The following is a 15,595-nucleotide window of genomic DNA, read 5'->3' on the forward strand; positions in this document are numbered from 1 at the left end:
CCTTACTAGTCATCATCCATATTGGCATTGAGAACAGGGGAAGGGTTTGAACAGAACCCTTTGCACTCAGGTCCAAAAGCTCCTGTACTGTGTGCTGTTTCTCATCTTCCTCCATTATATCAGGGAGTCTATCACACCATGAAGAAAAAAAGTTGTTTTGAATATCATGGGTTGGGTTTTCAGTTGTTTCTTTAGATATTCTATCATGCTCTGCCAAAAAGAATTGCATACACTTTCGGTGATATGTTGCTTTCACAGCACGAATGTCACCTGCAACAAGGATGCGGGCCTTAACATCTGCCACCTTGGTATCAGATCTGTTGTCACAGATGTCAAGTCGTGTTTCTTGTAACACAATTTTCTTACCCCTCCCGACGATTTCAACATTGCTGATACCTGCATTTCTATTTGGATGCTTGTGTATTTCTCCCAAGTCAATCTTACTGGCACATATGAGACAGTGAGTCTTGTACTCAAACACATCATCCCCTGATCTTAAAACACATGGATTAATATTTTCATCATCAAATTGCTGTGCCTTCTAAATATTGAAAGATGAGGTGTATGTCTTTCGGCACTTTTCATTCACAAAGTTGTTCTGATTCGAGGTAAGGGTGTTGTGAAGTAAATCATTGCGTTTAATAGATGCCTTTATCAGAGAGTTAACACCCTTCTCTCTCAGTTGCACTTCTCCTTCACCACTGTGACGTATAACACATGCCATGCCAGTGGGCCAGCCACACCTGAAAGGAGAAATGAATTCCAAAGTTATCAATTATAGGATAAATCATTAGAAAACTTAGTTATAAATTCCAATAAAATGCTAAGATATTTCGAAATGTCATTGTTTTAAGACATTCTTATCATTAAGATATTTTATTTCATATATGCAATGTAATTACATTGTAGCATTATACATATATTTAAATGTATTTAATTCCAGGCAAAATAGTTGATAGTTTTAAGAAAATCCATTTGAAGGTTCTAAAATATAAAGTAATCTCAATATGTTTTCAAGAAAACAGCATCTGAGCAATCGGAACAAGTCAAAGGATGATGTTCCGAATGCTTCAAAATCGAGCACTGAAATCAGGAATCCTTGAAAGTAAAGTAAGCAGCGTGATTCTTTTCAGGTGTTCCCTCATTCGAGCAATGAATAATATTGATCACAGCCAGATTTGAAGTTATAGACACCTATATAAATTTTTTTTTTTCATAAATTGGCACCAAGAAGGATACAGTCTATTTATAGTAACAACACTTGAGCATGAAAAGATATCTCGTTTTTTATATGATTGCCAAAATCAGAGTTGCAATTGATGCTAATGGTAACTTTCAAGAATATATGGATGTCAAAGGGGGTTTGCATCTTTCCATAGTATTTATATTGGCAGTTTGGTGATCCAGAGCTGAGGCCCCAAGAGGTCAAATACACGAGGCTGGCACTCCTCTCATTTTCTTTCAGTTGCAAGGATACTACGTCATTATGTGTGGGCATAATGTTTCTTGGGTCTTTATATGTATTTTACAAGAACATTGTATCTCAACATTCATACATACCTTCTTGTTAGTCCATTTGTGCAGGTACCAACAGGTCCAGTAACCTTGACATGTATTTGTTTTAAGTTGCAACGGTACCGTCTTCCTACAAATATTGTCATATATATTGCTGAAGCAAGGCATTGGGTCCTTTTTTTAAAAATCAATGAAAACCTATTTGCCCATTCTTGATTTTTCTTGGGTTTTGTGTACATGATGAGTGGACATCGATAGATGATTTAATGCAATAATTGGCCTGTGAACACAAATGTCTAGGCTAATTTATTTTTACGTCAATTTCTACTGGACTACGACTCTTCTGCTATTTAAACAGACTGCTCTCAATTCGACCTTTCCTTCATACCTTGCCTAAAAAAATCCAACTGTTACAGCGTTTCTTCTCTCCATTCTCTGAATTCGCCTTTATTGCATCCCTCAAGAACGTGTTCAATCGCATAACTGACCTAGAATTTTTTGGAAACCCCAGTTTGCTATGAATGTTCGCTTTCCATCAACCATTCTTTTTTCCAACTTCAGTGCCAACTCACTCCTCTTACCCCTCACTCTCAAAGCAACCATCCCACTCTTCTCCCTCCAAGCCTCCCTCTCACCTCTCTCAAAAACTCCCCCCTCACCTTTCTCCCACCATTCATCCCCTCACTCATCCTTCCCAAAGTTGCCCCCCCTCCCATCCACAAAGCTGCCTCCTTCCACTGCCCTCTCACCTCCATCTCTTCACTCCACCTCCTCAAATCCTCAACTGCCTTCTTCTTCCCCCTCTCTTGTCCCCCTGTCCCCCAGCACCACAGAGTCTTTTCTCCTCCTCATTCGGCCCCCTCCCCTAGCGATTCTGCAATCCCCCACACTCTTTCAACAACACTCCTTACCTCCCCCCCCTCGTCCCTTGTCCTACTCTCCTACCTCTTCATCAAAAGTATGGACCTCAAATATCCGGGGCCTTCACTCAAACCTTTCAGATCTTTCCATGCAGGTTGCCACTGACAAACCAGACATAATCTGCCGAACAGAAACTTTCCTCCCTCAAGACGTGTCTGACTCCCAAGTATCTCTCCCTGGTTACTCCCTCCTCCGGTATGACAGACCTGAGCCTCGCCCTTGTGGAGGAGTTGCTCTCTTCATCAAAGACTCTATTACTCACTCTCCATGCACTGCTCTCACTCCCCCACACCCCCAGGAATACCTCTGGCTTCGGCTTCCCTCCACTCCCACCTCATGTTCATATGTGTACTGTACCGTCCACCGAACAGTGATGACTCCATCTACACCTCACTATCTGAAAACATGGACCAACTTCTATCTTCTCATCCAAACTCTCTCTTCCTCATATGTGGCGACTTCAATTGCATTCATGCCAGTTGGCTAGGTGTGGGTACCTCCCTCATCTGTCATGGCACCTCAGCAAAAGCTTTCTGCGACTCATTGGGACTGACTCAATCGGTCAACTTCCCTACCCGGATCTCAACCAATGGTACTCCATCTCTTCTGGATCTGATTTTGACAATATCTGCTGCTCTTTCTCCGCTCCAATCGGTTCTTCTGACCACGTCCTTGTCAAAGTGGACATCTCTCTGGCTGTTATCAGAGAACCACCTCACCGCCGTCGAGTCTGGCATTTCACTCAAGCCGACTGGCAGGGTCTCCAAGCAGCTCTCAAACTTATCGACTGGTTTCTTATTGCTACTTTCTCCAACATCAACTCATCCTGGGAATTCTTTCAAAGAAACTTGCTCTCCCTCATGCACAGATTTATCCCCTCTCGTCTTCAGTTGTCCTACCCTTCCTCCCGCCCTTGGTTCACTGAAGCTTGTGGTGAGTCAGTTGTCCTGAAACAACTTGCCTTTGCCTCATGGAAAGCAAACCCAACTGAGGGCAATCTCAGTTCCTTCCATAAAGCTCAGAACAAGTGTGTATCTACCCCCAGGAGAGCCAGAAAATAACATCTTTCTCATCTCAAGTCTGAACTCTCAAACCTCCCTCCCTCCTAAAAATCCTGGTGGCTTCTAATCAAATCTATTTCTGGTGTATGTTCTCCCTCCATCCCCTCCCTCACCTAAAACGGCAGCACTGCTGATACCGCACGTGAAAAAGCTGAATGCCTAAACTCGGTGTTTGCAGCTAAATCTTGTGTCCAAAACCCATCACTTTTTCTGCCCACCTTACCCAGTCGCACCCAACTGTCCCTGGACTCTGGGTCCTTTTCTCCTGACAAGGTGGAGAGCTTGCTGTCAAACCTCGACTCAGATTCTGCAACCGGTCCAGACGGCATCAGCCCACGTGTCCTCAAAGCCTGCTCTTCTGCTCTTGCTCACCCCCTCTCTGTTCTATTCACCCTCTCATTTGCTCAAGGCCATCTGCCATCTGCTTGGAAATCAGCAAACATCACTGCCCTGCACAAAAAAGGTGCAAAAACAGATCCCTGCAACGACAGACCAATCAGCCTTCTCCCAATCATCAGCAAGGTTATGGAATCCATCATCGCTTCAGACATCAAATCCTTCCTCTTCTCCAATGGCTTGATTTCTGATCATCAATTTGGTTTCAGACCAGGTAACTCTTCCCTGGATATGCTGCTTTTGGTCTCCCAACAATGGATGGAAGCCCTTAATGCTAGACAGGAAATCCGAGCCGTATCCCTGGACGTATCACGTGCTTTTGACACAGTCTGGCACCCCTGCCCTGCTCACCAAACTCTCTTCCTTTGGTATCCAAGGCCATCTCCACTCATGGCTCGCAGACTTCCTCTCCTGTCGCAGTCACCGTGTGACCCTAAATGGAGTTCTTTCATCCCCCCTTCCTGTCCAGGCTGGAGTTCCTCAAGGTAGCGTTCTGAGCCCTGTTCTTTTTCTGGTTTTCATCAATGATCTCTCCGACTCTCTGGAAAATCCTCTATATCTCTTTGCTGATGACTCCACCCTCTGCCGTACCATCGGTCATCCCTCAGACCAGCAAGCAGCAGCTTCTTCGCTCACTACTGATCTGGATAAAATCACAAACTGGTCCAACACGTGGAACATGTCTTTCAATCCGGACAAATATCACTCTCTCACGATGTCTCTTCGAAAGGACCATTTAGAAACCCCCCCCCCTCCCATCCACTTTCTCAACAATCCTCTGGAAGAAGTCCTTTCTTTCAAGCTTCTGGGTCTCACTATCTGCCATGACCTTTCCCGGGAAAGCCACATTTCATACCTCGCCTCCAAAGCCAGTCGCCGACTGGGAATCCTCAATCATGCAAAGTCCTTCCTCGGCCCACCTGAGCTCCTGACCACTTACAAAGCTTTTGTCCGCAGCCTGATGGAGTACTGCTCTCCCCTCTGGGCTGGTGCTCCTGCCTCCCACCTTTCTCGGCTTCACGCTGTAGAAACCAAGGCATTTCGGATCATTGGCATCTCCCGCAATGAAGCTGAGTCTTTGGGCCTCTCACTCAATCACCGCATGTTGGTCGGTGGTCTTTCTGTCTTCTACCGTCTCCTGTCCAGTCTTGCCCCCCCCCCTGCTCTCTATGCGATTTGTCCCCACCACATTTCCGCAGGGCGCTCAAGGTCTGCCAACAACCCCCTTCTGCTAAAACTACCAAAACCACAAATAACTGCTCACCTTCGCTCTTTCATTCCTCTTTTTTTCCCAGCTTTGGACTAAACTCCCACACTGTCTTCAATCCCATTCTTCCCTCCAGGCCTTCAAAACAGCTGTTCACCACCACCTCTTATCATCCCCCATCCAAATCCTTGATCTTTTCTACCCCCGATAATCCACCCAAGCCCACCTCCTTCAAATTCCCTGCTTTCCTTCTTGAAAGTCCCTGTAATGTCCATCTTGTATTCCCCATGTTCCCCATCCCATCCCTCTCCCTTCCACAGATCTCCTAATGTCTCTGTTCTCCACTGTTTTGTCCTTCCCGCTCCCTCCCCTCCTGTCTCATGCCCCACCCCCCCGATGTGCATTGTGTGTTAGCTCTCATACGAGCCTCGACAAGGTATACAAAAAAAAAAATCTCCAACATTACCTCTGCTCCGAAATTGAGGTAGTTGCCCCCATCGCATGATGCCTTTGTTCAACATGTACATCGTGCTCATCATCAAGTCGTTACTGTATATGGAAATCGGCCACTTAGTCAGACCCTCCGAACTTGGATCCCATCAAGTATGGATGGCAAGAAGGTGAGGATGGTGCGACGTTGTGTCCAACCACACTTCCACCTGATGTGTCTGCTGTACCAGTCACCATTCTGCAGCTGATCTAGTGTGGATGCTCCAGCCGGCCATGTTCCACCGGGAGGTGTGGTTGTGTGGCAGCACAGATGTCATGTTTGATGTTTTGCTGTTGTAATGCTGGATCAGACTGTTGTAACGAATAGACAGGGGCAGTAGCTGCTAATCACGACGACGATGACGAAGATTGAACATAATGTAGAACATTGCATCCTTAACAAAGTTAATTTTTGTTTGCCTAAAAATAAAAGGTCATTTCAAACATGTACATACTTACTTTAAGACATAACCCAAAGTCATAGTCAACTATCCACATGTATCTGGTTATATTTGTGTAAAAATCGTATTCCAATATAATAATCAATTAATTGATCATTGCAAGTAAGTTACTTCAACTGTCATTGACTATTATTGTACGTAGTATTAATATTTGAGGGTTCATCAAATTCAATTTCTTCTCGATGTGATCAGTGGAACTGCAAAATAGCCATTTTTATACGCCCGATATATATATATATATATATATATATATATATATATATATATATATATATATATATATATATATATATATATATATATATATATATATATATATCGGGGCGTATTATCTGTCTGTCTGGTCTGTCCGTCCGTCTGTTCCTGTCCGCACTCTAACTCCCAAAGTTTTCAACTTTCATGTTTCATATTTGGTACATAGGTACAGACTGTGGAGACGGTGTGTCGCGACATATGTTCGTCATCTAAAGTGGTTGCCATGACAACCAGGATGCTGTTTTCCATGGAGTAGCACAATTCTGTATATACCTTCTTGTTCGGGCATATATTGTGCTCACTTGAGCTCTTGTTCATATTGAAATGGTGGCCATCTTGAAAATATGAGACAGGTCTTGTGTGTGTGTGTATATGTGTATATGTGTATATATATATATATATATATATATATATATATATATATATATATATATATATATATATATATATATATATATATATATATATATATATATATATATATATATATATAGGAGAGCTTGCTTCTCTCCTCACGATCTCAAATAAGTAAACACTCCAGTGTCACACCAAGCGAAGTACATTTTACATGTCTTGTCTTTTTACTTGTGTAATTATTCCAGTGTATCCTTTCCTTAAATCTCGCATCATGCCTTTTTCCCATTGCCTGTGTGTGATTCCGAGCCATGAAAATGTTTTATTCTGAATGGGGAGAGTAATGAAGTGTATGACTGAAAAATGAGATACCTCTCTTTATTTATTTATTTATTTATTTATTTTCTTGCCATTGAGCACTTGGCACAGGATCTGAATTTTATATACAGAAGTTATTTGGCAATTATTCGGTTGTTCCCACTTCAAACTTTCACAAAAGATGTTCCAAATAATTTCCTTAATTGTTTATGGCTTGTATGACTTATTTTCAGCCTGAGAAGGTTCTATAAACGTTTGTTTTATTTTATTTTCTTCTTCTTATTATCTTTCTCTTTTCCATCCGCATTCTCAGGAATATTTATTTTCAATGAGTAAGAAGCTCATTCCACATTCTGAAGGGAAGAAACCCTCCACTGATCACTGTGCAATTTTGACTGATGGAAATAGGACACTAAAATACACTTCTTCAGGTTTGGAGGCTTCAATAATCTTGTTCGTTCGTTCGTTCATTCGTTTCATTTGCAACCGATGTTCGCTGGTTGCATCATTACTAGGAGTGTCTCTGTCCCACTGATCCAGTCCCCCTGTAGGTCAGAACAGAAGTTTAGAATTTGTTCAGGGATGCCCTGTTTAACGTTCACCAACAAATGCTGGCAGACGGGACATCCAGTTTAACGTCCATCAGAGGGACGGCACACACTTTGATGAATCACCCGAGTTGTGAAACATTCGGATGACAGTTTATAGCTGGCTCGGGATTCCAACCCGGGCTAGACAGCTTAGAGGTGAGTGTGTGTACGTCTTGATGACATCCTGTCAGTCAATTTATTTCCTTGATGTTCCAAGTAGTTTTTTTTTTCTAAATGAAAAACTTAAGTCATGCCTTGTGTAGCATCTTTTGGTTTGTTTTGCTTTTTTTGTTCTTTGGATAAGGCCTATCGCAGCTAAGTGGGAGCCACTTCATTCCAAAACTGACCAAAATTTATGAAAAGTGAACTTCATGAAATTATCAAATCATTAACTAATCCATAAACTGGAGCATATATGGAACACAAGGCAAAAAACAGTTTATCAATTCAGACAAACACAACTCAGGAAAGGAACCAGACTGATAAACATTTAAATATCATGGACACTTACTATGACAATCCGTTCCACTTGTTAGACCAGGATGTCGCGACACGATAGTATCAAATTTTGGAAAATTTTCATATTTCTCGATGGACATGAATAAAAAATTAAATTTTCTTCCCTCCAAATGGTTGTCAGATAAATATTTGAGCATTATTGCTCATAGACTTGTAAAGTCAGTCTGATTCATCTATTTTATTTATTTTAATGTCCAAATACTTAAAACATTCACTCACCTCAATATTTCAGCAAAAATTCCAGAATTCCATAATCGTCGCGTAATAGCGGACAAGAAAAAAATCTCCCTTTAACTGTTGAGGGAGATTGAGGCAAACCTGTATTTTTCCTGCAAAGAAGGTCATGACAGAAATGTATCATTTGGGGTAAGAGATTTCAAATTCAATGATTCAGGTAAAATTGTATTGTGTATAATATTGATTGTCGCGTAATGGCGGACAAATTTGAAATTTTGAAACGCGTGGTCAGTGAGCGGTATTTAATCAAAATATGTCGATAATGTTTGTAAAATTAGATAATATGATTATTGTTGGTAAAATGAGCCTCATCTCAGCCACTTTCAGCACACTTCACAGAATAGCACAGGCACTTTTATTTTTTCATCCCTGAATAGGCATTCAAAGTGAAACTAGGATAAATGTCACTCTATCACATGCCACTCAGCCAATTTTTGATCGACTTCCAAACTGTAACATGTTCTGGAAAGGAAAGTTCACTTTCTGTTGGAATAAACTTTTCAAAACCAAGTTCCAATGATGAATATCAGATAAATTAAACAACATCTGAAAATCTAAAAATGAAACTGGAAATATGACTGCTTTTTCAGCTGATAGCATTTAACGTACATGAATCTTGGGATCCTGACATCTGACGGTCATTAAAGTATACATTTTTAAAATAGATTTTTCAATGCTCTAACTGACTGTGAGGGTTTCAAGAAGGCAAGTTTACTCATATTTGTGTTATTTACTGTTATTTAAATACAAGCATTGGAACAGGGTGGCTCCCACTTAGCTGCGACAGGCCATAATCGGTCATCCAAACTACCCTAATGCATCGGTAATGTCGTGTGTGCGTGTGTGAAAGACCAAATTTATTTTTCATCCACGATTGATACACACCTACACATCTGTCACTTATTCATCTTCACCCAAACCTACACCTATATACACCCACATGCACACACCATGCGTGAGAGACATCGTTGGGCTTTTTAAGTGTGTACGTATTATAAATAATTTTGTCTGAAATACGGTGCTTATCAAAACCACATTGCAGTATTGTTCATATTTTAATTGGCTCTTTCCTTTAGGGACCCACATTGACGATGTTCCAGTGGAAGACCATTCTGGAGCGAGGCGACTTCAAAACCTGTGGAGGTGAAAGGAATAATCAGTGTTTTGTCATAAATGTTGGACATTCTGCCTTAGCTTCGTAAACCACAAATAGGGCAACATCTACTTTGACGATGATGAAATTTAGCTTTGTGATTGTTTTTTACCCTTGCTGAAGGAGAGGGTATTGCATTTGGGTTCGTTTGTCTGATTGTTTCTCCGCACAGAACTTTTGTGTTTTACTCCGCAACTGCTTGTCAGATTGAGACGAAATTTTCACCATTGGTGCAACTACTTATGTATTTTTAATGATAATTGTGACATCACAGGTCACGTGCTCTCAGCCATGTTAGAAAAACGGGAAAAACTTTGGACCTCTATCTCTGAAACCGTACCAAGGAAAAAATTGAAACTTGGCACAGAGCAAGTACTCCTCATTTGGAATGATTATTACATATGTAGAATGCTGCATCCGACATCTTGGGATAAAATGGTCCACAAAATATTTTTGATGACAATTGGTCACGTGATTCGGCAGCCATGTTGTTTTTTTTTGAAAAAAAAAAACCTTTAAAAATCTTCATTGAAATGGCTGAGCAGATTGAGGCAAAACTTTACACATATGACTGCCTGTCCATGAGGAACAAAAGGGTCACACATCTGACATCATAGGTCACATGGTTTGGCAGCCATATTGGATTTACTATAAAACCTATAAAAATACACCATTGAAAAGAAGTCCTGGTGAGGATTTGCTATCTCCGATTGCTTTTTTCTTGATGTGATTGCATTTGGTTGTGAATGTTTTATTCTCTTTTGTTTCAGGGAGCAGCGAGAAGAGGAGCTTGGCGAATATTACATGAAGAAATATGCAAACAGTGCTTCTGGTGAACAGTATGTACACCCTTTTTCTGTCCACCTCTTGTGATAACTACATGCCGTTCTCCATCCCAATCCCCGTTTGAACATTTCCTCTTCAGGCTTATTTAATTTATTTGGGAAGATCATGCTCTTTGTGGTCAATCCACTCGTTTTAATGACATGGAAAGATTGCGACATGTACTTGCAGCATTTTTTTTTCTGCTTCGTTTTCTTTGTCTACTTGTTGTCTAACTTCCTTTGTCTTACCGTTTCTGCTTTTACTTCTACCTTTGCTTATTATGCCTTTGTTGCATTGGCTCGTGGTGTTCCCAGTGCTCATTGTTCTGCTTGTTAATAACAAATGCTGTTGGGGTGGTTATGAGGAGGAGGAGGAGGAGGAGGAGGGGGTGGATGGTTGGCTGATAGAGTGGGGAAGAGGGAAAGGATGTGGGGTTGGAGGAGGAGAGGAGGAGGTGATTGTGGGGGAAGGTAGAAGTACATGTGTCCTAGTTTTGGGATGGAGACTCAATGAAATTGTCTTTTCCTGTGCTGTTTACCTCCACCACTGAAGGTGGACGAAGGTTATGTTTTCACCCCTGTCTGTTTATTTATTATCTTGCCAAAAACGAAGTTTTTGCAAGATATGTTAGTCAACTTGTATGTTTTTTTTATTTTTTTTTTGTTTGTCTGTAATCACATATAAAAAATTCTACAGAGCACAATTATCATCGGAAATTTTTGTAACTTCGCATATCAGAGGCCTATGGAGGTCCCTTTCAGTGCACAAAATTTTGAAGGTCAAGGTCAAAGGTCAAGGTCACTTTGTCGCAAATCAGGGGAGTCGACGAAACCCTTATTTTTTGAGTAATTTTGATCGGATCGTCTTCAACCTTCATGGGAATATAGTTCATGGTCTGGCGCTCAGCTGATTAATTTTTGGTGGCGATTGGCCTTGACCTTCATGGTTAGCGCCTCAGGTCAAGCATATTTGACCCCAAGGTCAAATTTTCAAGTTTTAGGAACCATATCGTGTAGTACCTCAAATTGAACACCTCGATGAGTGCTTTCTAGATCTGTCAAGCTTGCGACATTATGACGTCATTTGGTGACGTTATGAGGCAAAAGCATATTTTTCATGGTTACTCTGGAGAACGATTCTCATCGGAATCTCTCGTAGGCAGATATTCCTCAAGGAGTCGCTCCTGGTGGATAGCAGCTCTGTTCACCTAAGTGTGACCTTAAAGAAGTCACACGTGGTCACCTTTTGGTTGGTTTATTTGTTTGTCTGTGAGCAAGACATCTCAAAAGGTTGTAGATGGATTCAGACGAAACTTGGGAGACAGGTTGGGTATGTGACGAGGATGAATTTATTCGATTTTGATGAAGATCTGAATCTGGATACGAGTATTTTTTTTTCCTTCTTTAAAGGAATTCTTTTAAGATTCTTAAAGGTCCCCTGACACGCAAAAGTACTGAAATTTCATTTATATATGTCCTTTCGAAGTTTTTCATCGTGATTTCAGATCTGACAATGTTTTTTTCACAATACTCATTCTGTAACATGTAAAGTTAAAAAACAAATGTATTCGGGAACGCCCATAAAAATTCTCCTGAAATGGGCGTAACCCACATGACGTCAACTACAGTATGACAAAGGCTGCAGGTAAGTTACTCGGGTTGGTGGTCTACGTGATTCTATTGGCTTTCTGTGTGTTTCCACATTTGATTGGTCGACTCAATCGCTTCGTTCACTTCTGCTTTAAAAAAATCGAACATTTGGTTTTGAATAATGGATGGCATGGACTTTCATTTGTCTGGTAACGACAGTGAGTGTGAGAGAAATGAAGGATTTCGGTCTGAATCACATGGAGAATTGTCGGATAACGTAGTCGCGGGAGGTGAAGTTCAGGCAGCTGGAAATGGAATACGGCCCTAGCAGTTAGAGCCCGAAGCAGGACAAGCAGAGGAAAATGGCGATGAAATTCCTGGAGTTCATGATGATCGGGAGGACATCGAAGGAAGACTTGGCAATAACAACTGGTTAGACTAAATCCTATTGGTAATTCAATAATGTAAATTTGACTTGCATACTGCTCGATATCAGAAATATTTTAGTGAGGTGACGTGACCAGCACAGCTTAGCGGACATGTTCCTCCGCGGCGAATTAATCACAAGCAAGGCCGGCGCATGTCATCGGCCGTATCTCTCCGCGCATAAAACGAAGCAATCTCGCTGTTCGGATACGATGAAAACTTGTGTGCAGAACACACGTTGCGACACAATTGTCTAGAGTAGTCCGATAAATCTGACGTTCTGTTGCATTTTTATTTATTTTATTCCTACTGTTGTCATGTAGCGCCAGTAGAAAACAATAAGCCTGGTGTTGGCTTAGTGGTGAGGGTGGTGGCTTGAGATCCTGAGTTCAAGCCCCGTTGGCCGCTGAATTAAAATACACCAGGAGGTTGACTCAGCCAGTCATCCTTCCGAGGTCGGCAAAATGAGCACCGGTGTACTGGTAAGGGGGACACTGCATCAGCGGCATCGCCGCGTCCCAAGCAATGATGCAACCAGCAGCCACAGGCTGAGAGAGAGAGAGAGAGAAGAAGAAGAAGAAGAAGAAGAAGAAGAAGAAGAAGAAGGAGGAAAAAAAAAAAAAAAAAAAAAGGCTACAGCACATCAGATTTATTGGCCCAGTCGAGACGAGTGTTTCTCAACCGGGGTTCCCCAGAACCCTCGGGTTCTGCAAGAGGTCGCTCGGGGTTCCGCGAGAAACAGTAATAAGGCTTAGGTCACATTTGCCATGGCGGCCGTGGGGTCTCCAAATTATACGGCAGCCGCAGTATTTCCATGGTCACACAATGTAGTAGTCACATATGTTTTTATTTTTAGGGGAGCCACACGGCGAATTTAGGCCGAAGTCACATTTGCCACGGCGGCCGTGGGGTCTCCAAAATCTACGGCCACTAGCAATTATACGTCGGCCGCAGTATTTCCATGGTCACACAATGTAGCAGTTGCATATGTTTTTATTTTTCAGGGCGCCACACGGCGTATTTATAAATTGTGGAGACCGAAAACGTGGGGGTGCCGTACGGTCTTTGATTTGATGTCGCACGGTGACCTTCGGGCGTTCGTGCGGCGGCCATAGAATTTTCAAGGTGCCCGCAAGGCGACCGCAGGGGGGCCCTAAGGCGAACGTGCGGCCCGACGGACGGTAACGAATGGGTTAATTTTTTATTTTGTTTTTACCAGTTTTTTTTTTTCGGCTTGTCGAATTGCTACGGCGAACGTAGAAATGAAAAAAGTTACAAATCCACGTTATAATTCCACGGCGACCCTTCGGCCTGTAAAATATAGCCATACGGCTTAGGACCACCCTGAGGCCACCGCAGAAACTCTGCGGCCGCCGCACGTTTCTGTCAATTCAGAGGGTATCCTCGCCATAGAGCAAATGTGACTTCGGCCTAAATCGGCTAATGTATTTTTGAGTAGTTTTTGTTTGATTTAATATTCGTAATTTTACTATACACGTACGGCATATTGTTGGAAACTCCTTGGTTATTATAATAGAGACTTCAACCTCTTATATTATTTACAATTATAACAACCATATGGAATGTATTTAACAATGTCTATATGGCGCCAGTGTGAAACCGCCCTCACTGGTTAGTGGACGTCCTGTACGTGGCGGATTCGTGTATCATTGAGTGACTGACTCAAGTACGGGACGCATGCACTGTGTCCATCTATCTTCTCTGTGCTTCTTCGCGCAAAGTCTCTCTCTCTCTCAAGGTTAGTTCTTCTGTTTACCTTTATTGCTTCAGCTTTATTTGTTGAAGTTTTGTTGATCAAGTTACATGAGGTGTGTTTTTTAATTGTCAGACTCGGGGTTGACAAACGCTTTCAAAAATGACGTTTTCAAACAAAACAAACAAAAAATTATTTTTGGTGAATTAAAACCTCGGTGTGAGGTCTCATAAACAAGCAGTATGTTTTTTTTTCATTGCCAATAAATTTGACAAAAGGGGGTCATTTTTTCCTTAAACCAAGTATCCAAAAATATATATATTGTTGTGGTTACCAAATTCGCAAACCACCATTCAGGCCCCATAGGTGAGGTATCTCGGCAAGTATATGTGTAGTTAGGCCCAAACCCGTTGTCTAGTGGGAATACATGTCATTTATGCGTGCTGCGACTCTTCAGGATAGCCGTTTTTCTTTTGCTATCTTTATTTTGGACCAACCGCCATGATTACCACCACAACCACAACATCAACCACCAACCACAACGCCGCTTCACCACAACCGCCACGACCTTCACGTCACACTTCGCAACCGTCGCATCGCCACCGTTCTTGCGCCGCCTGTGGGTACCGGTGTTGGACTCGTGCAGGGCGCGCGCCGAACAGCGTGTACAAAATCACGGATTTTGTGCTTCAAAAACGGATCAAAAACGACACACGCCCACTTTTTGCCGTCCAATCGGTGAGCGAGGGGCGGGTGGCCCGCCCCCAGGGCGATCGATATATGCAAATTTATGGATCAAAAAGCCTTCACGCCCACTTTTGCTCGGGCCAATGGGGAGCGAGGTGAAAGGTCAAAGGGAGGGGGTCAAAGGCGAAGCTACGGGGGGATAAAAGGACCGTGTTCGTCAGTCAGAAAAGGAGTCGGAGAGTCCAGAGGCGGAGAGTAAAAGAGTCGGAGAGTCCAGAGGCGGAGAGTAGGAGAGTAGGAGAGTCGGAAACAGAGAGCCAAGACTTCGCGGGCGGTGGAGTTGGCAAGAAGGAGCTGGTCGTCGTGTGCGTTGGAGTCGGAACGGAGGGGACGGAGCTGTGGAGAGGCGGCGAGGGCAGACGAGGGGGTGCTCGCGTCGTGCAGGGAGCTGCACCCCAGGGAGGCCGACAGCGCGACCTGGCCGAGGTGGAGACGCTCGTCGCGGGGCAATAAAAATCCTCTATACCCCGAGCATCAGCAACCCCCTCCTGTTCCCCCCCGCGCTGAGATAGTGCGACCAAGGGGGCCCCTTTCCCACCCCCTACCAGACACTGCCCGCGAGGCCCGCGGGGTTGGGGCGCCATCGCCGCTCCGCGTCTCATCACCAGACGGGTAGGCCGACCCGGTCTCGGCCTCAGGCCCGCCTCATCCTTGAGGGTATTCTTTTCCTTGGTTTTGGGTATGTGTTGTCGGCGCCGTCTGTGAAGTAGAATTGTATAAGTGTTGCTGTGTGCTCGGTAGTCGGTATTAGCTCTGCATTGTGTTTTCGCTTTTACATTTGCTTTTTGTGTAAATTGCATTGTGTCTTTTCTGTGTGC

The 15,595-nt window shown here is 42.9% G+C and overlaps 1 protein-coding gene across 4 annotated transcripts in view; it reads left to right on the forward strand.

Moving 5' to 3' along the window:
- The window catches only part of SUPT5H (SPT5 homolog, DSIF elongation factor subunit), a 131,629-nt gene that overhangs the window by 32,663 nt on the left and 83,371 nt on the right, over positions 1-15,595 (forward strand). For all 4 annotated transcript variants that reach the window (XM_085894730.1, XM_085894732.1, XM_085894731.1 and 1 more), the window contains 2 exons: positions 9,400-9,466; positions 10,247-10,315. In XM_085894730.1, the coding sequence (XP_085750856.1) occupies positions 9,400-9,466; positions 10,247-10,315 (136 nt within the window). The remainder of the gene's footprint in view (positions 1-9,399; positions 9,467-10,246; positions 10,316-15,595) is intronic.

This window comes from Eptatretus burgeri, chromosome 9 (genome assembly GCF_056783735.1).
Source record: "Eptatretus burgeri isolate ZD-2024b chromosome 9, Ebu_testis_v1, whole genome shotgun sequence".
Lineage (NCBI taxonomy): Eukaryota > Metazoa > Chordata > Myxini > Myxiniformes > Myxinidae > Eptatretus > Eptatretus burgeri.